This window comes from Myxine glutinosa, chromosome 1 (genome assembly GCF_964187855.1).
Source record: "Myxine glutinosa chromosome 1, kmMyxGlut1.1, whole genome shotgun sequence".
Lineage (NCBI taxonomy): Eukaryota > Metazoa > Chordata > Myxini > Myxiniformes > Myxinidae > Myxine > Myxine glutinosa.
Genome location: NC_136261.1, coordinates 33,638,338 through 33,664,429, shown reverse-complemented (window position 1 = coordinate 33,664,429; position 26,092 = coordinate 33,638,338). Strand labels below are relative to the sequence as shown.

The window sequence follows — 26,092 nt, the reverse complement described above, 5'->3', positions numbered from 1 at the left end:
ACAAACAGACAGACAGGGGTTAAAACACATTCCATTCACATCTTTTTGAGATATATTGTTCACAGACAAACAGACAGACAGGGGTTAAAACACAATCCATTCACAACTTTTTGAGATATATTGTTCACAGACAAACAGACAGACAGGGGTGAAAACACAATCCATTCACAACCTTTTGAGATATCTTGTTCACAGACAAACAGACAGACAGGGGTGAAAACACAATCCATTCACAACTTTTTGAGATATCTTGTTCACAGACAAACAGACAGACAGGGGTTAAAACACATTCCATTCACATCTTTTTGAGATATCTTGTTCACAGACAAACAGACAGACAGGGGTTAAAACACATTCCATTCACATATTTTTGAGATGTCTTGTTCACAGACAAACAGACAGACAGGGGTTAAAACACATTCCATTCACATCTTTTTGAGATATCTTGTTCACAGACAAACAGACAGACAGGGGTTAAAACACATTCCATTCACAACTTTTTGAGATATATTGTTCACAGACAAACAGACAGACAGGGGTTAAAACACAATCCATTCACAACTTTTTGAGATATCTTGTTCACAGACAAACAGACAGACAGGGGTGAAAACACAATCCATTCACAACTTTTTGAGATATCTTGTTCACAGACAAACAGACAGACAGGGGTTAAAACACATTCCATTCACAGCTTTTTGAGATATCTTGTTCACAGACAAACAGACAGACAGGGGTTAAAACACATTCCATTCACATATTTTTGAGATGTCTTGTTCACAGACAAACAGACAGACAGGGGTTAAAACACATTCCATTCACATCTTTTTGAGATATCTTGTTCACAGACAAACAGACAGACAGGGGTTAAAACACATTCCATTCACAACTTTTTGAGATATATTGTTCACAGACAAACAGACAGACAGGGGTTAAAACACAATCCATTCACAACTTTTTTGAGATATCTTGTTCACAGACAAACAGACAGACAGGGGTTAAAACACATTCCATTCACAACTTTTTGAGATATCTTGTTCACAGACAAACAGACAGACAGGGGTTAAAACACCATCCATTCACAACTTTTCGAGATATCTTGTTCACAGACAAACAGACAGACAGGGGTTAAAACACCATCCATTCACAACTTTTTTGAGATATCTTGTTCACAGACAAACAGACAGACAGGGGTTAAAACACATTCCATTCACAACTTTTTGAGATATCGTGTTCACAGACAAACAGACAGACAGGGGTGAAAACACAATCCATTCACAACTTTTTGAGATATATTGTTCACAGACAAACAGACAGACAGGGGTTAAAACACAATCCATTCACAACTTTTTTGAGATATCTTGTTCACAGACAAACAGACAGACAGGGGTTAAAACACATTCCATTCACAACTTTTTGAGATATCTTGTTCACAGACAAACAGACAGACAGGGGTTAAAACACCATCCATTCACAACTTTTTGAGATATCTTGTTCACAGACAAACAGACAGACAGGGGTTAAAACACATTCCATTCACATATTTTTGAGATGTCTTGTTCACAGACAAACAGACAGACAGGGGTTAAAACACATTCCATTCACATCTTTTTGAGATATCTTGTTCACAGACAAACAGACAGACAGGGGTTAAAACACATTCCATTCACAACTTTTTGAGATATATTGTTCACAGACAAACAGACAGACAGGGGTTAAAACACAATCCATTCACAACTTTTTTGAGATATCTTGTTCACAGACAAACAGACAGACAGGGGTTAAAACACATTCCATTCACAACTTTTTGAGATATCTTGTTCACAGACAAACAGACAGACAGGGGTTAAAACACCATCCATTCACAACTTTTTGAGATATCTTGTTCACAGACAAACAGACAGACAGGGGTTAAAACACCATCCATTCACAACTTTTTTGAGATATCTTGTTCACAGACAAACAGACAGACAGGGGTTAAAACACATTCCATTCACATATTTTTGAGATGTCTTGTTCACAGACAAACAGACAGACAGGGGTTAAAACACATTCCATTCACATCTTTTTGAGATATCTTGTTCACAGACAAACAGACAGACAGGGGTTAAAACACATTCCATTCACAACTTTTTGAGATATATTGTTCACAGACAAACAGACAGACAGGGGTTAAAACACAATCCATTCACAACTTTTTTGAGATATCTTGTTCACAGACAAACAGACAGACAGGGGTTAAAACACATTCCATTCACAACTTTTTGAGATATATTGTTCACAGACAAACAGACAGACAGGGGTTAAAACACAATCCATTCACAACTTTTTTGAGATATCTTGTTCACAGACAAACAGACAGACAGGGGTTAAAACACATTCCATTCACAACTTTTTGAGATATCTTGTTCACAGACAAACAGACAGACAGGGGTTAAAACACCATCCATTCACAACTTTTTGAGATATCTTGTTCACAGACAAACAGACAGACAGGGGTTAAAACACCATCCATTCACAACTTTTTTGAGATATCTTGTTCACAGACAAACAGACAGACAGGGGTGAAAACACATTCCATTCACAACTTATTGAGATATCGTGTTCACAGACAAACAGACAGACAGGGGTGAAAACACAATCCATTCACATATTTTTGAGATATCTTGTTCACAGACAAACAGACAGACGGGTTAAAACACATTCCATTCACATCTTTTTGAGATGTCTTGTTCACAGACAAACAGAGAGACAGGGGTGAAAACACAATCCATTCACAACTTTTTGAGATATCTTGTTCACAGACAGACAGGGGTTAAAACACAATCCATTCACAACTTTTTGAGATATCTTGTTCACAGACAAACAGAGAGACAGGGGTGAAAACACAATCCATTCACAACTTTTTGAGATATCTTGTTCACAGACAAACAGACAGACAGGGGTGAAAACACAACCCATTCACAACTTTTTGAGATATATTGTTCACAGACAAACAGACAGACAGGGGTGAAAACACATTCCATTCACAACTTATTGAGATATCGTGTTCACAGACAAACAGACAGACAGGGGTGAAAACACAATCCATTCACATATTTTTGAGATATCTTGTTCACAGACAAACAGACAGACGGGTTAAAACACATTCCATTCACATCTTTTTGAGATGTCTTGTTCACAGACAAACAGAGAGACAGGGGTGAAAACACAATCCATTCACAACTTTTTGAGATATCTTGTTCACAGACAGACAGGGGTTAAAACACAATCCATTCACAACTTTTTGAGATATCTTGTTCACAGACAAACAGACAGACAGGGGTGAAAACACATTCCATTCACAACTTATTGAGATATCGTGTTCACAGACAAACAGACAGACAGGGGTGAAAACACAATCCATTCACAACCTTTTGAGATATCGTGTTCACAGACAAACAGACAGACAGGGGTGAAAACACAATCCATTCACAACTTTTTGAGATATCTTGTTCACAGACAGACAGGGGTTAAAACACAATCCATTCACAACTTTTTGAGATATCTTGTTCACAGACAAACAGAGAGACAGGGGTGAAAACACAATCCATTCACAACTTTTTGAGATATCTTGTTCACAGACAAACAGACAGACAGGGGTGAAAACACAACCCATTCACAACTTTTTGAGATATCTTGTTCACAGACAAACAGACAGACAGGGGTGAAAACACATTCCATTCACAACTTATTGAGATATCGTGTTCACAGACAAACAGACAGACAGGGGTGAAAACACAATCCATTCACATATTTTTGAGATATCTTGTTCACAGACAAACAGACAGACGGGTTAAAACACATTCCATTCACATCTTTTTGAGATGTCTTGTTCACAGACAAACAGAGAGACAGGGGTGAAAACACAATCCATTCACAACTTTTTGAGATATCTTGTTCACAGACAGACAGGGGTTAAAACACAATCCATTCACAACTTTTTGAGATATCTTGTTCACAGACAAACAGACAGACAGGGGTGAAAACACATTCCATTCACAACTTATTGAGATATCGTGTTCACAGACAAACAGACAGACAGGGGTGAAAACACAATCCATTCACAACCTTTTGAGATATCGTGTTCACAGACAAACAGACAGACAGGGGTGAAAACACAATCCATTCACAACTTTTTGAGATATCTTGTTCACAGACAAACAGACAGACAGGGGTTAAAACACATTCCATTCACATCTTTTTGAGATATCTTGTTCACAGACAAACAGACAGACAGGGGTTAAAACACATTCCATTCACATATTTTTGAGATGTCTTGTTCACAGACAAACAGACAGACAGGGGTTAAAACACATTCCATTCACATCTTTTTGAGATATCTTGTTCACAGACAAACAGACAGACAGGGGTTAAAACACATTCCATTCACAACTTTTTGAGATATATTGTTCACAGACAAACAGACAGACAGGGGTTAAAACACAATCCATTCACAACTTTTTGAGATATCTTGTTCACAGACAAACAGACAGACAGGGGTGAAAACACAATCCATTCACAACTTTTTGAGATATCTTGTTCACAGACAAACAGACAGACAGGGGTTAAAACACATTCCATTCACAGCTTTTTGAGATATCTTGTTCACAGACAAACAGACAGACAGGGGTTAAAACACATTCCATTCACATATTTTTGAGATGTCTTGTTCACAGACAAACAGACAGACAGGGGTTAAAACACATTCCATTCACATCTTTTTGAGATATCTTGTTCACAGACAAACAGACAGACAGGGGTTAAAACACATTCCATTCACAACTTTTTGAGATATATTGTTCACAGACAAACAGACAGACAGGGGTTAAAACACAATCCATTCACAACTTTTTTGAGATATCTTGTTCACAGACAAACAGACAGACAGGGGTTAAAACACATTCCATTCACAACTTTTTGAGATATCTTGTTCACAGACAAACAGACAGACAGGGGTTAAAACACCATCCATTCACAACTTTTTGAGATATCTTGTTCACAGACAAACAGACAGACAGGGGTTAAAACACCATCCATTCACAACTTTTTTGAGATATCTTGTTCACAGACAAACAGACAGACAGGGGTTAAAACACATTCCATTCACAACTTTTTGAGATATCGTGTTCACAGACAAACAGACAGACAGGGGTGAAAACACAATCCATTCACAACTTTTTGAGATATCTTGTTCACAGACAAACAGCAGACAGGGGTGAAAACACAATCCATTCACAACTTTTTGAGATGTCTTATTCACAGACAAACAGACAGACAGGGGTGAAAACACAATCCATTCACAACTTTTTGAGATGTCTTGTTCACAGACAAACAGAGAGACGGGGTGAAAACACAATCCATTCACAACTTTTTGAGATATCTTGTTCACAGACAAACAGATAGACAGGGGTTAAAACACCATCCATTCACAACTTTTTGAGATATATTGTTCACAGACAAACAGACAGACAGGGGTGAAAACACATTCCATTCACAACTTATTGAGATATCGTGTTCACAGACAAACAGACAGACAGGGGTGAAAACACAATCCATTCACAACTTTTTGAGATATCGTGTTCACAGACAAACAGACAGACAGGGGTGAAAACACAATCCATTCACAACTTTTTGAGATATATTGTTCACAGACAAACAGACAGACAGGGGTTAAAACACAATCCATTCACAACTTTTTGAGATATCTTGTTCACAGACAAACAGAGAGACAGGGGTGAAAACAATCCATTCACAACTTTTTGAGATATCTTGTTCACAGAAAAACAGACAGACAGGGGTGAAAACACAATCCATTCACAACTTTTTGAGATATCTTGTTCACAGACAAACAGAGAGACAGGGGTGAAAACACAATCCATTCACAACTTTTTGAGATATCGTGTTCACAGACAAACAGACAGACAGGGGTTAAAACACAATCCATTCACAACTTTTTGAGATATCTTGTTCACAGACAAACAGAGAGACAGGGGTGAAAACAATCCATTCACAACTTTTTGAGATATCTTGTTCACAGAAAAACAGACAGACAGGGGTTAAAACACAATCCATTCACAACTTTTTGAGATATCTTGTTCACAGACAAACAGAGAGACAGGGGTGAAAACAATCCATTCACAACTTTTTTGAGATATCTTGTTCACAGACAAACAGACAGACAGGGGTGAAAACACAATCCATTCACAACTTTTTGAGATATATTGTTCACAGACAAACAGACAGACAGGGGTTAAAACACAATCCATTCACAACTTTTTGAGATATATTGTTCACAGACAAACAGACAGACAGGGGTGAAAACACAATCCATTCACAACTTTTTGAGATATATTGTTCACAGACAAACAGACAGACAGGGGTGAAAACACAATCCATTCACAACTTTTTGAGATATATTGTTCACAGACAAACAGACAGACAGGGGTTAAAACACAATCCATTCACAACTTTTTGAGATATCTTGTTCACAGACAAACAGAGAGACAGGGGTGAAAACAATCCATTCACAACTTTTTGAGATATATTGTTCACAGACAAACAGACAGACAGGGGTGAAAACACAACCCATTCACAACTTTTTGAGATATCGTGTTCACAGACAAACAGACAGACAGGGGTGAAAACACAATCCATTCACAACTTTTTGAGATATATTGTTCACAGACAAACAGCAGACAGGGGTTAAAACACAATCCATTCACAACTTTTTGAGATATCTTGTTCACAGACAAACAGAGAGACAGGGGTGAAAACACATTCCATTCACAACGTTTTGAGATATCTTGTTCACAGACAAACAGACAGACAGGGGTGAAAACAATCCATTCACAACTTTTTGAGATATATTGTTCACAGACAAACAGACAGACAGGGGTTAAAACACAATCCATTCACAACTTTTTGAGATATATTGTTCACAGACAAACAGACAGACAGGGGTTAAAACACAATCCATTCACAACTTTTTGAGATATATTGTTCACAGACAAACAGAGAGACAGGGGTGAAAACAATCCATTCACAACTTTTTGAGATATCTTGTTCACAGAAAAACAGACAGACAGGGGTTAAAACACATTCCATTCACAACTTTTTGAGATATATTGTTCACAGAAAAACAGAGAGACAGGGGTGAAAACAATCCATTCATAACTTTTTGAGATATCTTGTTCACAGACAAACAGACAGACAGGGGTTAAAACACATTCCATTCACAACTTTTTGAGATATATTGTTCACAGAAAAACAGAGAGACAGGGGTGAAAACAATCCATTCACAACTTTTTGAGATATCTTGTTCACAGACAAACAGAGAGACAGGGGTGAAAACACAATCCATTCACAACTTTTTGAGATATCTTGTTCACAGACAAACAGACAGACAGGGGTGAAAACACAATCCATTCACAACTTTTTGAGATATCTTGTTCACAGACAAACAGAGAGACAGGGGTGAAAACAATCCATTCACAACTTTTTTGAGATATCTTGTTCACAGACAAACAGACAGATAGGGGTTAAAACACAATCCATTCACAACTTTTTGAGATATATTGTTCACAGACAAACAGACAGACAGGGGTGAAAACACAATCCATTCACAACTTTTTGAGATATATTGTTCACAGACAAACAGACAGACAGGGGTGAAAACACAATCCATTCACAACTTTTTGAGATATATTGTTCACAGACAAACAGACAGACAGGGGTTAAAACACAATCCATTCACAACTTTTTGAGATATCTTGTTCACAGACAAACAGAGAGACAGGGGTGAAAACAATCCATTCACAACTTTTTGAGATATCTTGTTCACAGACAAACAGAGAGACAGGGGTGAAAACAATCCATTCACAACTTTTTGAGATATATTGTTCACAGACAAACAGACAGACAGGGGTGAAAACACAACCCATTCACAACTTTTTGAGATATATTGTTCACAGACAAACAGACAGACAGGGGTGAAAACACATTCCATTCACAACTTATTGAGATATCGTGTTCACAGACAAACAGACAGACAGGGGTGAAAACACAATCCATTCACATATTTTTGAGATATCTTGTTCACAGACAAACAGACAGACAGGGGTGAAAACACAATCCATTCACAACTTTTTGAGATATCGTGTTCACAGACAAACAGACAGACAGGGGTTAAAACACATTCCATTCACAACTTCTTGAGATATCGTGTTCACAGACAAACAGACAGACAGGGGTGAAAACACAATCCATTCACATATTTTTGAGATATCTTGTTCACAGACAAACAGACAGACAGGGGTGAAAACACAATCCATTCACAACTTTTTGAGATATCGTGTTCACAGACAAACAGACAGACAGGGGTGAAAACACAATCCATTCACATATTTTTGAGATATCTTGTTCACAGACAAACAGACAGACAGGGGTTAAAACACAATCCATTCACAACTTTTTGAGATATATTGTTCACAGACAAACAGACAGACAGGGGTTAAATACATAAAGCTCTGCTAAACCACTCACTGGCAGATGGTTAGCACTTTCTCGGTGGGTTAAAAAGTTCAATTTCCCATACTGATGTAACTCAGTCATAATTCCAGTGGCGCATCACTGTTGCTCATGGGTGAGGGTCATGTGACCAAACATAATGGCTCGTCATGTGATTTTGCCAGAGCTAGATCGTTCCCTAAGGGAGCTGCTCGTTCTCTGTTTTATCACGGTGCGGTTAAAGTGTTTGTGGCTTATTGTTGCTTACACAGACGTTGTAACCCACAGGAGTAAAAAGTCATAAACCTTCTTCTTCTTCAGTGTATATCGTGGTAGGGAACCATAAACAATCATAAGCAGGCACAAATTCTTCATTACATCATCTATTGAAAGCATTTCAAATGATTGTTATACTCTACAGTACAGTTATACTGTGTTTATCCTGATGCATCAATTATTATCCATTTCCTTTCACATAATGTATCAAGGGTCCAAGATGGCCGTCCCTTAAAGCATTTAAAGTAGGTCAGGACCCTCAATTGAATATCTGATATCATTTTTAATGACTTTAGTTGTAAGTGGGGTTCTCCACCATTTCTCGCGTATATTATGTTCCCTTGTCCTATCAGATTTTGCGCTTATTGGCAGCCATTTTAAATCCTTGGCAGCGTCCATCTTGGTTGAAACTGAGTTTTGCAAGTTGCTCTTCAGGTCTCCGGTCATACTACGCTGTATTACGCTACACCTCTGGCCGAAGAGGCCTGTGGTGTTCACCAGCAGAACCCACCTGTGACTCCTGCTCTACTGCAAGTTATTATATTTAGAATCCATGATTTATTGATTATAGATGCATCTTACACCACATGTATGTATCGATTCACAGATAATAATATCTGGGAACAAAAAAACAATTCTATACAAGTTGTACTGATTTTCTTGACTTCTAAGATACTATCCTACCACGTTATAGCATGTAGGTATAAATTCTCATTACCAGAGTGAACACTTGAAGATGCTGTGTCAGCAAAGTATTTGTCCTGCAAATCAGGACTCGGCATACAGATATCTTCACTCTTCAACAGGTTACTGAAAGATTCTGTATGGAAAGAAAAGAAGAAGAAGAAAAAAAGAAAAAGAATAAGAGGCCAAAAAATTTTTTTGGGGAATGATATGCAAAATTGACGTCTTCTTTCAGCCCGTTTCATTCCACCTCCGCCAACTCTTTTGGGGGAAGGGCGATGGGTGTACTTGGAATACTCGTTACACCTTTCGCGCAAGTCTGGGTTGTCGAGAAAATCCAGGCTGCTGGTGATAACCAACCGACTCTTCATCATATCAAAAGATAACGCCAGTTCTTCAACATCCACTGAATAATGCCGGCATAAGTGAAAGGCACCTAGCCTAACGTCCATCTGAGGGACGGAGGACTTTGCGATGCAACCTCCTGCGTCTGAAGTCCTGATCTGATAGTTTGGAGTCGGGCCGAGAACCACAACAAGACTGGACAGCTCATGAGCAAGTGAGTCACCGCTGTACCATCCTGTCCATAAGAGTACTGTATAGTACAATACAAAATACACATGAGGAATTGTGTATTCTTCACTGTTATGAGAATGATACTTTGTTAACCACATTTTATAGAAAATTCACTTTGCTTACATTTAAAAAAATTTATCTTCTTCTATATATATAAAATAAAGTTTTTGTTTGTTTGTTTGTTTGTCTGCGCAAGCTAATCTCCTGAACGGTGAAAGCCCCGGGAAGGTTTTAAGCTAGGGTCGGACCTCGGCCGGGCTGGGCCCATTTCACAATTAAAAGCTGAGCTGAATTATAGCAGCTAATCTTCTACGGCCGCGTGTAAAAGCTGAATTATAGTAGTAAATTCATTCAAAAAGAACCAAAAATGTCGGGACGGGCCCCCGGTAAGGTTATAGGCGAGGTGGCGAGACCAATTGAGGCTGCATCGGCCGGGCTGGGCCCATTTCGCAATTAAAAGCTGAGCTGAATTATTGTAGTCAATCTTCTACGGCCGCGAGTAAAAGCTGAATTATAGTAGGAAATTCATTCAAAAAGAACCCGGGCAATGCCGGGTGCTTTCGGCTGGTATATTTCAGCTCATTTCCGTTTCCGGTCCGGTCGTGAGAGGACGCTGGCGTCACTTGCTCGCTGCTTCTCTGACTGGACCATTGTCCGTATCTTGCTTTCCTGGTGGTCGTGGCGGATTTTTGGCCATTGAGTCTGCCCTCTGCACGGTCCCGGCTCTGCTCTGCTGCTCCTGGCTTCACCTGCTCGGCTCCTTCGCTGTTTCCTCGGGCTCACTCTCGTGGGTTGTGCCCATTGTTTGCAGCGGCGGTGGTGGCGGTTTGCCGCCGTGATCTTGATTAGCGGCGGCGGTCGTTTGCCGCTGCATTTGCCGCTTTGCCTCCTCAACCTTGGCCTCGTGCTCGTCTCTTCGCTCCTGTCTGCCCTCTGCATGGTCCCGGCTCTGCTCCTGGCTTCACCTGCTCGACTCCTTCGCTGTTTCCTCTAACCCCTGACTATCTCCTCTCCTTCTCCCTCCTTTGTGCTTTGAATATTTCCCTATTGATTCTTCTTTTTTTGCAATTGTTTTTATGTTTTGCTATGCATTATGTTTTGCACTCTGTCAAAGTGTCTTTGGGCTTCCTGAAAAGCGCTATATAAAATAAATGCATTATTATTATTATTATTATATACATATATACAGTCACGTGAAAAAGTAAGTACACCCCATGTAAAGTTTTAACTTTTTCAACATATTCCAACATACAGCTATTTGATCTTCATTTCAACAATATTGATAGATAAAGGTGATATAATACAACAAATATCATGAAACATTCACATTTTGTAGTCCATTGTATAATTTAAATAAACATAAATGCAAATTTCGCATGTGGAAAAAGTAAGTACACCCCTACATTTATCACTACTTCAAATACCTAAAATTAGAATCAGGTGCACCAGCTCAGGTGCAAATGATTAGAACGTCGTTAGAGAGGATCTTGGAGGAACTTGTCTTATTTAAACCTCAGACATTTAGTTTGGTTTGCTCTTTGTTGTTGAAGTGTGCGGCGTCACCATGCCTCGATCAAAAGAGCTCTCTGAGGCCTTCAGAAAGAAGGTTATAGATGCCTACTGAGTTATGTTAATGATAACTATGCTACTTTCACTTACCAGGTAGGGTGATAGCATCGGGCTCAGTTTCTGTAACGTTACCGCGTAACGTTAGGATAGCATCAGCCTCATCTGGCTCTTTTTCTAGTTTCTGTAACGTCAGTGTCACCCGAAGCGGCAGTAGCTTCAGGAGGAGGCTTGCGAAAACACTCAAAGAGTGTCGTTTGAGTGTGCTTTCGTTTCATCTTTTCGTTTCGTTTTCTCCTTTATTGATTCACATTATTTTCACGCCGAGAATGACCGCTAAGCAACTGTGTGGTTGTTCCTTGGTAGGTGACGTCAGATCCGGGTCACAGGTCACGGAAGCCCCAATGCCATTAGTCAGTGCTTCTTAACACAGACGGGGTGAATTTTATCAAATCAAATCAAATTTTATTCATATAGTGCATTTTATGAATGAAAGTTATTTATATAGCGCATTTTATGAATGAAAGTGTGAAAGTTCTGTCATGAAACTATATTGTTACGTATCCTCGTGCATTTTTAAGTGGGTATACGGAAATCCTGGACCTTTCCTAGTGGGTATACGGCGTATACCTGCGTATCACATAGACTACACCACTGTGCCTACGAGTCTGGGAAGGGATTTAAAAATATCTCCAAACAATTTGAAATCAATCATTCGACTGTTCGGAAGATCATCTACAAGTGGAGAAGATTCCAAACAACTGCCAACTTGTTCAGGCCAGGCCGCCCCAGCAAGTTCAGCCCGAGAGCAGACCGCAAGATGCTGAAAGAAGTCTCGAATAACCCCAGAATGTCATCACGGGACCGACAAGTAGCTCTTGCCACTGTTGATGTCAAAATGCACAAGTCTACCATTAGAAAGAGGCTGCACAACTTTGATCTAAATGGGAGGTGTGCCAGGAGGAAACCTTTGCTGTCCAGAAAGAACATCAAGGCAAGACTAAAGTTTGCCAATGAACACCTAGGCAAAGACCAGCACTTCTGGAACAATGTGCTCTGGACAGATGAGTCAATGGTAGAGCTATTTGGCCACAGTACCAGAAGACATGTTTGGCGAAAACCAAAGACAGCATTTGACCACAATAACCTGATACCAACTGTAAAGCATGGTGGTGGAAATATTATGGTTTGGGGCAGCTTTGCTGCATCAGGGCCTGAGCAGCTCACTATCATAGAATCCACTATGAATTCTTCATTGCACCAAAAGGTGCTTGAGGATAATGTGAGGCCATCTGTCGGAAAGTTGAAGCTCAACCGAAGGTGGACTTTGCAACATGACAATGACCCTAAACATACCAGTAAATCCACCAAGGAATGGCTGAAAATAAAGAAATGGAGGGTTCTGGAATGGCGAAGTCAAAGCCCAGATCTAAATCCCATCGAGATGTTGTGGGGGGATTTGAAACAAGCTGTGCATGCAAGAAACCCCTCAAACATCGCACAGCTGAAAGAATTCTGCATGGAGGAGTGGGCAAAAATTTCTCCCAGTCGATGTGAGAGACTGGTAGAGTGGTTGACAGTTATAAGAAACGCCTACTTGAGGTTGTTTCTGCCAAAGGGGGCAATACCACCTATGAGCCAAGGGTGTACTTACTTTTTCCACATGCGCAATTTGCATTTTCGTTTATTTAAGTTGTACAATGGACTACAAAATGTAAATGTTTCATGATATTTGTTATATTATATCACCTTTATCTGTCAATATTGTTGAAATGAAGATCAAATAGCTGTATGTTGAAATATGTTGAAAAAGTCAAAACTTTACATGGGGTGTACTTACTTTTTCATGTGACTGTATATATATATATATATATATATATATATATATATATATATATATATATATATATATATTGATGGAACTTACCACATTTCACGATATCGTAAATGATCCACCTTTATTTATCCAAGTACACCCACTTCATCTACCAACATCATTGTGTGAAAACAGAAGTGAAGAGGTAGGTAGTTACCATTACAGTAGAAAGAGTCAGAATGCTGGTGAAATACTTCATTTCTCTGATTCGTTTCCATTGATTCTGTAAGCAAAGTGGGAATGTGTATGATTTAATCAAATTAATTTATTTGACCAAACAACAAAGAAACACATGGACATGAACAATCATTTGATTGGTAGAATGTACACAACATTCAAAAAGGAGAACAGGGAGTGGGTAGGGGTGGTAAAATTGAGAAAAGGAAGGGAAGGAGGGAAATTTTGGGATTGAGGGACGATGGGAGACAAAAGGGAGATAGTGTTGAGAGATCAGAGTAAAGAGAAGAAAAGGAAGAGGGAAGCAAATAAATGATTTTACATCAAACAAAAAAAATCATACTCAATCACATCATTAAACTACAACAATGTGACTGTGTCACCAATATGCCTCTGCATAGTCCCACAGTGGGTAGATGCCATCACTCTGCATATGTATGTGTAGGGGACCATGTTTGTGAAGTTTCATGTTGATCGGATAAGGTTCGTTTTTCTAACCAAGATGGCTGCCAAACCACATGACCTATGACATCATCATTTTCAAACTATACGCAACAGTGTTGTTAGATGATATTTGTAAAATTTCGCATCGATAGGGTGAGTGGTTTCAGAGATATAATTATTTAATATTTTCCGTCAATCCAATATGGCTGCCAAACCAGGTGACCGATTATGTCATAAATTTAATATTTCCATACAAATGGGTCATAGATCCTGTGTGTGCAATTTCAGATTTTTAAGATAAGGAATTCAATTAAAACATTTTTGACTGGTATACCACTTGACCTATGATGTCATCATTATCATGCTTTTGTTCCCCATTTTGAGTACTTGACAATGTGCGAAGTTTCAAATTTTTCCATTTGGCGGTTTTCGAGAAATATTTTTTTATTATTTGCTTTTAATCCAAGATGGCTGCCATACCACGTGACCTATGACGTCACAATTATCATAACATTCTGCATGGGTGTCACTGCTACCCTGAAAGTTTTGTCTCAATTGGACATATGGTTGCTGAGAAAAACAAGGTTTAGACCGTACGGATGGACAGATGGACGGACAACCCGAAAACATAATGCCTCCAGCAACTTTGTCGGCGGGGGCATAAAAAAGTAAATATATTTGGTAATTGACCATTCCTTTCAAATCGACACTATAAAAGGAGCAGTGCGTGTGCCCGTGCACATGTCCGTGCGTGTGTCAGAGCTCCACCAATTGGTTGGATTGTTCACCTGACTCCACTCACAATTTCTATATGATAGCCGCCATGTTGGTAATTACTGCTATGTTAATTCAAATAAATAATCGGAGCTGTCACATTCACAATTGCCATGCCCTCCGTACAAGTTTCCCCTGAAGTGTAAAATGACCAAAGCTATAGTTAAAATGATTTATAGCTGATAGGAATCAAGGGCATTGTGAAGATAGTCCTCAGCGATTGAAGCAGCGTTTGTTTCTTTATGCACCACCCAAATAACTATGTGGCATTCTCTTCAGTGGCACTTTTACCACGGGGGTTACGCAAGTCATTGCTATTATTTCTGACTATTGCACGCAGCTTGTGTGGCAAGGGTGCCCGGAGGGCGGGAATGGTGTTGGTGTCCTGTTTTCTGAGGAGTTTGTAGACAGTGTGGTGAGTGTGACGAGAGTGAGTGAAAGGTTGATGATGGTGAAAATGATGATTGGAAAGCTCTTGGTGAACATCATCTCGGGATATGCTCCGCAGGTTGGTCGGAACGATGAAGAGAAGGACAACTTCTGGTGTGCTATAGAGAAGCTGATGGAAAACGTGAAAGATGAAGAAGTTGTTGTGGTCGGAGGAGACCTAAATGGACATGTGGGAAGGAGTATGGACGGTTTTGAGGGAGTTCATGGGGGTTACGGATATGGTGTGAGAAATGGAGAAGGTGAAAGGATTTTGGAGTTTGCTGATGGAGCTGATTTGTTGATTTGTAATACTCAGTTCCAGAAAGAGGATAATAAGCTTGTTACATACACATCAGGTGGGTCGACGACAACAGTTGAATACCTGCTGGTGCGTAGGCGAGATAGGGGGCACCTCCGGGACACAAAGATGATCCCGGGGGAGGAGGCTGTTTCACAGCACCACTTGGTTGTCTGCGACATAAGGGTGAAAGGTGCGAGGAGAGCTCGGCGGGTGAAGTACCAACCGAGAATGAAGGTGTGGAGGTTGAAAAAGGTGACAGTGAGGGAGGCATTAAAAGAGAGGCTGAGTATGGTAGAGGATGATGTGGTTGAGCTTGAAAGTGGTTGGATGTCAATGAAAGATAGTCTGTTGGGAGCCGTTGGTGAGGTATGTGGATGGACAAAAGGACCACCGAGGCACTCGGAAACATGGTGGTGGGATGATGAAGTTGGAAAGAAGATTGACGAGAAGAGGAAGAAGTTCAACGAGTGGCAGAAGGCGAAGTGTACGGGGGCAGAAAAGGCAGAGCATGAAAGTTATAAGCCAGCCAAGAAGGCTGCAAAGAAAGAGATCGCAAAGGCACAGGAGGCATGCAGGAAAATGTTCGGAGAACGCTTGGATTTGGAAGAGGGTCAGAGAGCGGTATTCAGGATTGCAAAGCAGATAGCGAAAGAGAGGTGTGATGTGATGGGGGTGAGTTGCTTGAAGGATGAAGTGGGACAAATCGTTGTGGACCCAGATGGAATTAAAGGAAGATGGAAGAGATATATGGAAATACTGTTGAATGCAGAGAATGAATGGGATGGCAACATAGAGAGTAACCCAGTTTTAGGACCGGCAGAGAAGATAACCGAGAAGGAAGTTGAGGAAGCGATAAAAGCAATGAAGAGTAGAAAAGCGGGAGGGCCGATGGGAGTTGTGGGAGATATGTTGAAGGCAGCGAGAAATTGGGGCATGAAGAGAATGACAGAGTTCTGCAATCGGTGGTGAAAGAAGGCTGCATTCCAGTGGTTTGGGAACTGAGTACCCTCGTCCCTCTATACAAGGGGAAAAGCGACCCTCTGGACTGTGGCTCGGATCGAGCAATAAAGTTATTGGAGCATGGAATGAAGGTATTGGAAAGGGTGTTGGAGAGGAGGATAAGGAAGAAAGTGAAGATTGACGAAATGCAGTTTGGATTTATGCAAGGAAGAGGCACGACAGACGTGCTTTTTATTGTGAGGCAGTTGCAGGAGAAGTATAGGAAGAGGAACGGCAGACGCGCTTTTTATTGTGAGGCAGTTGCAGGAGAAGAGGAAGAAGTTGTTTCTTGGGTTTGTTGATCTGGAGAAAGCATTCGATAGCGTTCCACGTGAAGTAGTGACATGGGCATTGAGGAAGTTAGGAGTGGAGGAATGGTTGATCAGAGTAGTGATGGCAATGTACAAAAGAGCGCGCACAGCTGTAAGGACGAAGGACGGGAACAGTGGTGAGTTTGAGGTGAAGGTGGGAGTGCATCAGGGGTCGGTACTAAGTCCACTACTATTTGTAGCTGTGATGGAAGTGCTGGCTCAGAACATAAAGGAGGGTTTACCGTGGGAGTTTTTGGATGCAGATGATCTGGTGTTGATTGCAGAAAGTATGGATGGACTGAAGGAGAAGATGAACAAGTGGAAGGAATGTATGGAGACAAAAGTTCTGAAGGTGAATATCGGAAAAACGAAGGTGATGGCAAGTGGTAAAGCATGTGGTGAGGTGGAAAGAACTGGGAAGTGGCCGTGTGCTGTATGCAGGAAGGGTGTCGGAGTGAATTCCATTCAATGTACAATGTGCGCTGAGTGGGTTCATCAAAAATGTAGTGGATTGAGAGGGTCATTAACCAGTGTGGCAGGTACATTCAAGTGTAATTTGTGCACAGAGGGAGCTGCAGATGGAGGAAATGTTGAGTTGGATCTTGGAGACGGCGTGAAGCTGGAAGGTGTGAAAACATTTTGTTACCTAGGAGACATGCTGAATGGAGAAGGTGGATCAGACTCGGCAATGGTTGCTCGAGTGAGATGTGCATGGAAGAAGTTTCGGGAACTGAGTGGCGTGCTGACGAGGAGGGGAGTGTCGTTGAAGCTGAAGGGAAAGGTGTATGCTGCATGTGTGAGAAGTGTTATGATTTATGGGAGTGAGACATGGGTAATGAACATAGAGCAGCAACGAAGGCTGGAAAGGGTGGAAATGCGAATGGTTCGGTGGATGTGTGGAGTATCGTTGAGAGAGAGGAAGACAAATGATGAATTGCGAAAAATGATGGGAATGGAGCCTGTGATGGATGCTGTGAAGAGAAACAGGTTGAGATGGTTTTGTCACATGTTGAGGAAGGATGAAAGTGACTGGTTGAGAAGAGTGATGGAAATGAATGTAGAAGGAAGTAGAGGATGGGGAAGACCGAGAAAGACTTGGCGAAAGATGGTCGAAGAAGAAATGCGGGCAAGGGGGTTAACAAGGGGAGATGCAGAAAATAGGGCAAAATGGAGAACATTGTCATGGGGCCCGCAAGGCTAACCCCCACTCTTGCAGGGAAAATGGCCTTAAAATGCCTGTTGTTGTTGTTGTTGTTGTTGCACACCGCTCCTTTCAAATTCCATCTCCAGGCACTGCATGACGTCATCGCCGAGCACTGAAGGGGGCCCGGCGATGACGCATGCTGAAAGGGAGTACTCAGTTTTCACTCGGTTTCTTTCTTTCTTTCTTGTTTTTCCAGGCGATATCTCAGCCATCATTTGAGCCAGGAAACTGAAATTTTGGCACAATAGTGAGCAAGCACTTTTGCAACAATCTTTTGTTTTGTTTTTTGATTAATCAATTAATTGATTAATTACTTAATTATTATCGATTAATTAAGTTGTTGGGCAAGTCGATTAATTAAGAGCCCTGGTGTTGGGCAAGCGGCTAGGGTGAGGGCTTAGGATCCTAGGATCCTGGGTTCGAATCCCAGTCAATTGCTGAATTAACGCCAGGGGGTTGACTCAGCCTGTCATCCTTCCGAGGTCGGCAAATTGAGTACCAGTTCACTGGTCATTCCCTGTTTGTCGTAAAAAGGCAAAAGGCGACAAAAAGGGTTGGCGTCAGGAAGGGCATCCGGCCGTAAAACATTGCTTCAAAAAGGGGACCAAAAAACAACCACGGTCCCCGAAAAAGGCTCAACCCCCGCTTGCGGGGAAAAATGGCCTCTAAAGGTGGTTTTTTTTTTTTTAATTAAGTACTTATTTGTTTTCTTTCTCATCTGGGCAATATCTCAGGCACGATTTGAGCTAGAAAGCTAATGTTTGGACACGACAGTGACCAAGTGATGTGGCTATAACGGATATTTTTGATTTATTGATTAATCAATTAATCGATTAATAATTCATTGATTAGTCAAGTAATCAAATAATAAATAAAAAATTCGATTAATGACTAATTATTATATATATATATATTATTTTTTTTGTATACTGAATCGAGGCTCGTGAAAGAGCTAACATTTACTTCACAAACAAATCAACCAGACAAACAAAATATATAAAAAGAGGGAGCGGAAAACAAGATGGGGAGAGAAGGGGAAGCACACAAACACAACATTTGAGAGCAGGGAGATGTGTGGAAGGGAGAGGGCTTGGGGGGAGGAGGCGTGGGAAGGGGGGGGGGGGGAAGTATAAAACACAAGGACACCAAGGACTTCCAGGACAGAAGTTGGTATTTCAAAAAAGTGGAATTGGGGTGAAATTAGCGGGGGTAGAAAAGATCAAGGTTTTGGATGGGGGAAGATAAGAGATAATAATAATAATAGTAATTCATTTATTTTGTATAGCGCTTTTCAAGAAGCCCAAAGGCGCTTTGACAGAGTGGAAAACATAATGCATAACAATACATGAAAACAACAATTGCAAAAAGACAATAATCAATAGGGAAATATTTAAAGCAAAAGGAGGGAGAAGGAGAAGAGATAGTCAGGGGTTAAATGCTGTGGGTTGAATGTTGAATGCAGTGTTGAACAGGTGGGTCTTTAGTGATGTTTTGAATGTGGTGAGTGAGGAGGAGTCTCTGATGGTGTGAGGTAGTGAGTTCCAGAGGGTGGGAGCAGCGATGGAGAAGGCCCTGTCACCCCAGGATCTGAATTTGGTCCGGATGGAGGGGGTCAGGAGGTTGGTACCAGCAGAGCGGAGGTTGCGGGTGGGAGTGTGTCTGGAGAGGAGGTCAGCCAGGTAGGATGGGGCCAGGTTATGGAGGGCTTTGTATGTCAAGAGGAGGATTTTGTACTGGATTCTCTGGGGGATGGGGAGCCAGTGAAGCTTGTAAAGGACGGGGGTGATGTGGTCACGGGTCCGGGAATGGGTGAGTAGACGGGCAGCGGAGTTCTGAATGTATTGGAGTTTATTGGTGATTTTTGAGGGTGAACCATAGAGGAGGCTATTGCAGTAGTCCAGACGGGAGGTGATGAAGGCGTGGATGAGGGTTTCTGCAGCCGTGGAGGAGAGGGATGAGCGGAGACGGGCAATGTTTTTCAGGTGAAAGAAGGCTGACTTTGTGATCTGTTTAGTGTATTTGTCGAAGGATGGTGGTGAACAGTTGTTTTAAAGACCTGGAGGGTGGAGTGGGATTGAAGAGAGTGAGGGAGTTTGTTCGAGGTGGGAGAAAAGAGGAATGAAGGAGTGAAGGTGAGCAGAGAGTCTTGATTTTGGCAGTTTGACCATAAGAGGGTTGCAGGCAGATATTGTGCGACCTGTAGGAATATTTGCGGGACAGAGCCCAGAGAGAGCTGGGGGGGCAAGGCCAGAGAGGAGTCGGTAGAAGACGGAAAGACCACCAACCTGCCTGCGGTGAGTGAGTGAGAGGCCCTTGGAGTTAACTTCATCGCGGGAGATTCCAATGATTCTGAATGCTTTGGTTTCAACAGCGTGAAGACGAGCTAGGTCTGAGGCAGGAGCACCAGCCCAGAGGGGAGAGCAGTATTCCATTGAGCTGCGGATGAAAGCCTTGTATGTGGTGAGGAGCTCAGGTGTGCCAAGGAAGGACTTCGCACGACGGAGGATGCCCAGTCGGCGACTGACTTTGGAGGCCAGATATGAAATGTGGTTTTCCCAGGAAAGATCATGGCAGATAGTGAGACCCAAAAGCTTGAGTGACAGAACTTCTTGGAGAGGATTATTCAGAAAGTGGATGGGAGGGTTGTCCAGTCGGGCTTTTCGGAGAGACATCGGAAGAGTGTGAGATTTGTCAGGATTGAAAGACATGTTCCACTTGTTTGCCCAGTCTGTGATTTTGTCCAGGTCTGCAGAGAGTGAGGAGGCTGCAGACTGCCGATCTGAGGGATGAAGAATGGAGCAACAGAGAGTAGAGTCATCAGCAAAAAGATACAGAGGATTTTCAAGAGAGTCAGAGAGATCATTGATGAAGACCAGAAATAGCACAGGGCCCAGAACACTGCCTTGTGGAACTCCAGCCTGAACAGGAAGAGGAGATGAGAGAAACCCATTCAGGGCCACACGTTGACTACGACTAGAGAGGAAGTCCGCCAGCCATGCGTGGAGATTTCCATGGATACCAAAAGAGGAGAGTTTGGTGAGCAGAGCGGGGTGCCAGACCGTATCGAAGGCACGTGATATGTCAAGGGAGACTGCTCTAATTTCCTGTTTGGCATTGAGGACCTCCATCCATTGTTGAGAAAGCAGAAGCAGCATGTCCAGAGTAGAGTGTCCAGGTCTGAAACCAAATTGATGATCAGAGATCAAGCCATTGGAGAAGAGGAAAGATTTCATATCTGAAGCAGTGATGGATTCCATAACTTTGCTGATAATTGGGAGAAGGCTGATTGGTCTGTAGTTGCTGGGATCTGTTTTTGCACCTTTTTTGTGCAAAGCGGTGATGTTGGCAGATTTCCAAGCAGATGGAAGATGACCTTGAACAAAAGAGAGGGTGAAGAGAACAGAGAGAGGGAGTGAAAGAGCGGAAGAACAGGATTTTAGGACCCGTGGGCTGATGCCGTCAGGTCCAGTTGCAGAATCCGAGTTGAGGGTTGACATTCAATTCAATTAATTTTCAAAAAGTTACAGCTTCAGATGAAACACTGGTGGTTGAGGTATGCTATTAGCCAATTGATAAAGAAAATATTTTATGTACATTATTTATTGATTTTAATTATGCAATTAATCAATCAATTATTGTACACCTCTCCCTCCCAATACCATCGCTACGTGCCATGCTGGAGGATGTTATTCACTTATTTGGCATGGGGGCAGTGTACTTTCAATATATCTGCACTTGTTTTCTATTAAAATTGTGAGTTTGACAGGAGACCGTACTGATTTCTGTGAAGTCGGTGATCAAATTAAAGGGGAGCAGAGGGTGTTAAATATTCTGCTGTTTCGATATGGGAATGTCCGTTTGCTTTTATGGGTGGGAGGATGGTGTGGAGGTGGAAGGAAGGAAGCAGGAGGTGGAGTGTGGGGGGGGGGGGGAGGGATAAAGATGGGACAGAATTGGAAGTGGGAGGTTGAGGCTTTGCTGGGGGCGCAGGGGACTTCGGTGGGGGGAATGATGGGGTTAAGGAGTTGTCAGAATGTGAAGTATAAGTTTATTCACAATAAAAATACAATTGCCCAAAGCTGTGTGTGTGTGTGTGTGTGTGTGTGTGTGTATTTGTCATGGCAATGTTTGGGTGTACCCAAATATCCCATTAAGTATATTAGAATAATGAGTATTGCCCCCCCCCCCCCTCCCCACCCACCACCCCCCCCCCCCCCCCCCCGCCCCGCTATACCCTCCCAAACCTCTGGAGGGCAGTCGAAGACCATACATGATATTTCCACTCCCCGCCAGACGATCTCCCTGGGAGGTCCGTGCGGGGCGGGAGGCAGACGTGTTTGTATATTGTCACACCACTCCCCAGCCGATCACTATTGCTGTCAAGGTCGGTATATTGGAATCCTTGCACCCTAGAAATGAAGTGTTATGTCCTCCCTGTGGCCTTGTCCCCCCCCCCCCCCCCCCCCCGAGGCTCCTCACTGTCTGGACCACCTCTTGATCTCCCAGTATGGGATGAGGGCATGGGGACGTGGTGAGAACTATGTATATGACCGGATTGACGGGTAGAACTCTAAGATTTTCGGTGTATGGCCTTGAGGCGCTTCCTTGTGCATTGTACGCATCACGACTTGCTTCTTGCTAATGTGGGTCATGCTGCTGTGCGCCGGGAGCTGCCGCCTTGGCGCATAGACTGAGGTTGTTCCGTGCATGTAACAGGCTCTTGTAATAAACACCGTGTGAACAGTTCTGAGTGCTTCCCGGGTCTCACTCGGGGTGGAGGGGGATCGGCGACGAGGGGAGCTGATTGCTGCCCCCACAGCTGGCATAGTCGGCAGGATCTTTTACGGAGGGGAGAGGGACGGTCTCCTCACTCGGTGGCGGCAACAAGGTCGAGGGGCCCCCTAAAAGGTGAGATCTTTCTCGGAGTATCGGTGAATTGTGCTGCCGCTGATTGAGGTGTGCTGTCTTGGCTTCCAACTCCGGCACAGATTCCGAACTAAGAGGTAAGTGGAAGGAACTGTGTGCAGAGGTGTGTTACAAGAGGGGGTAAGAATTGCTTAAGCCTGAGCAGGGAGCGGAGTGTACCAGGAGGCGGAGCGGCTTGGACACTCGACGTGTCACGAGCGTTGGAAAGTGGCTGGACGCGGCCCACATTCGGACACGTGTAGGCCCGGCGGGAGTGTTGGGTGGTGACGTATTGCATGAGTTATTACTCGAGTGCGCACCCCTAACCTCTTGCTCAGGTACGAGGGGAAGGAGGCCGACCAGAGAGGAAGTCGGAATACTCCCCTTGGGGGGCCTAGCCCGACGACACTAAGGGTATCGTCGGGAGGAGGACATCCGTCAGTGGGGAGGCCGAATAATAGCCCCTGTAGAACTAACGGGTTGCGAAGCAAGGTGAGGATCGCCGGTAAATATGGGTAATGGACAAGGGGCGTTTGGAGCCTCGGACCTATCTGAGGATGGGCCGGCCGCGGAGTACATGCTTAGGAAGCATGGAAAGGATGCGGTGAGAGATATGGGATTATGGAACGCATGGATGCAGAAGAGTAAGCATAAAAAGATAGTATTCCCTATTGAGGGAACATTCGCCCGCGAATGCATTGAGAATTTGCGCAATGTATTGAGAATAAAGGAAAAGAACATGTTGACTAAATCTAAGGTACATTGGGAGGCATTCGGCTGGTGGGCCGAGGAATGCCTCCGTCGAGAGGAACAATCTGTGAAGGCCAGTCTGAAGGGAAGCCTCCAGAATGTGCAGGATACCATAGGAGAGGTAAAGAGGGTATTGCCAGTGATGCAACAAATAATGGCCGCAGGACCACCCCACGGGGGAGGGAGACAGGTGGAGATCCCAGAGCCACCAGGGAGACCAGCCCCGATGGGACCGGGAGGGGCTGGGAATCCCCACCGAACCCTGATTACAGAACTGGCCCGGATAGTGGAACAAGGGAGAGAGCCTGGGCCAGGAGCCTCGGTGGCGGCCCCCTCCTCCCCTTCCTACCCCTACCCCTTCACCCCTCTCCCTGCACAGCCCAGTGAGTAACTCACTCACTCTGTGCCCTGCTATAGCAGAGGGTCAGCCGAGCCCTGACCCTCCCCCCCCCATCCCCTTCCAACTATGCCGTCCCAGGTTATAGAGATAAAAATCAATATAAAAGGGGATGAGGAGCCGCATAGACTGAATGTGGCATTTAAGGAAACGGAGTTCGTGGCTATGGCGCGGACCATGAAACCCCTGTTAACGTAGCAGGAAAGGGCCAGGGATAAGGTAGCAGAATGGGTATTATGTCACTCCTTGGACCACCGGGATATAGGGGTGATGTGTAATCATGTGCTCCCGAGCGGAGTGTGGCGGCAGGCAAAAATGGTGGCCCTGTGGCCTGAGAGGCGGCCGCTAGCGCAGACTGAAGCAGACCATGTGGTGCTGGTAAATAACCTTTTTGATGCGATACGAGACGAGCTCATGCCGCCCGACCAAGATTGGGATAAAGTTTACAGAAATACCCAACACAAGGATGAAAGAGCCAGGGATTACTTGGACCGATTAACTCGGGCTCTAGTTAACTTTGGGGGGTTTGTTGATGCAGCTGCAATTCCACCACGCTTACTTGCGAACCTGTTTGTGGATGGGCTTTTGGCCCCTGTTAGGAAGCAGTTGAAGTATGTCATGCTTGACTGGCGGACAAGGGCGGTGCGTGAATTATGCGCGGCCGCGGACCAATGTCAAACCCGAATGGAGCGGAAAGTCGAAGTTAAAGATGAAATGTTACAGATGTTAGTGCAGGAGCGATTGGCAGGTGCGGTGGGTAAAAAGGGGGGGCCCACATATGGGCCAGGACAGGAATCCGATGACGACAGGATGGATACCCCAGGGTTTCCACCCCGGAATTTTAGGCCAGGGTGGTCAGGTGGAGGTGTCGGCCTGACGGCCCCGTGGACTAGGGCCGCTGCGGGGTTCCCAGGGGTGCCTCTGCAATGGCAGGGACAAACGCCAGGACTGAGTGGGCCCCTTGCGACACCCCCAGCGCAATGGCAGGGAGAAGTGCCCGGGCGGGGGGGGGGGCTTTTGCACCTCCCGTGCATGGGCAGGGACAGGTGCCAGGGTGGGTAGGGCCCTACCCACCAGGGCCCTTTGCACGTCCTGCAAGCTGGCACGCCCCCAGCGCCATTTGGAACATGCTTCCACTGTGGGCAAATGGAGCATTGGGTATGGGATTGCCCCGGGATTAAACAGTGAGACCAGAGACGAAAAAGAGGGGGCAGACGGACGAAAGGCCAGACGGTTCCCCTGGGGGCGCAGCAATTTTGACTAGAAGGGGGTGACCCCTCCATCGTGTACCCCCTTCTATCTGGGGCACTCTCAGAGGAGCCGAACTATAATCTGAGAGTAAATGGGAAACCGCTCAAATTCTTAGTAGATACGGGCACGACGCGTTCCACTATCAGGGCAGATGCATTGCCTAGTGTGCCGGTATTGGTAAACAAGTAAGGATAATTGGCATCTCAGGACATAGTGAGCGCGTCCCGCTATAAGGGGAATTGTCTATTCAATGCGGACCGCTGGAGGAGCGACATGTGTTTCTCCTAGCTGCAAATACTCCAGTAAATTTATTAGGACGAGATTTGTTATGTAAGCTTGGCTGTGTAGTGAGGTGTTCCCCAAATGGAGTGTATCTGGAAATGGCCTATGAGAACAGGTCGGAGGTCGTAGGCATGCTGATGCGGCCCACTCCAGAGGTCTGGTGGTGGAGGCTAACTACTCCGGGCAGCAGGGATGTAATCGAGCATGCAATACAGCATATGGCAGGAATTGGTGAAATATGGGAATGGATGCACGAATGGCAAATTATCCCCGCAGAAATGTTTGATCCCTTGCACTGCACAGCATACTATGATGAAAGAGGTGCAGATGAAGATTATGCGGACAA

At 43.5% G+C, this 26,092-nt stretch overlaps 1 protein-coding gene across 10 annotated transcripts in view; it reads right to left on the bottom strand.

Annotated features, from left to right (window-relative positions):
- Positions 1-26,092, bottom strand: part of LOC137423079 (protein C-ets-1) — a 105,745-nt gene that overhangs the window by 38,304 nt on the left and 41,349 nt on the right. For all 10 annotated transcript variants that reach the window (XM_078770560.1, XM_078770564.1, XM_078770547.1 and 7 more), the window contains exons 6-7: positions 13,680-13,745; positions 9,539-9,640 (exon numbers count right to left, since the gene is read on the bottom strand). In XM_078770560.1, coding sequence (XP_078626686.1) covers positions 9,539-9,640; positions 13,680-13,745 — 168 coding nt within the window. The remainder of the gene's footprint in view (positions 1-9,538; positions 9,641-13,679; positions 13,746-26,092) is intronic.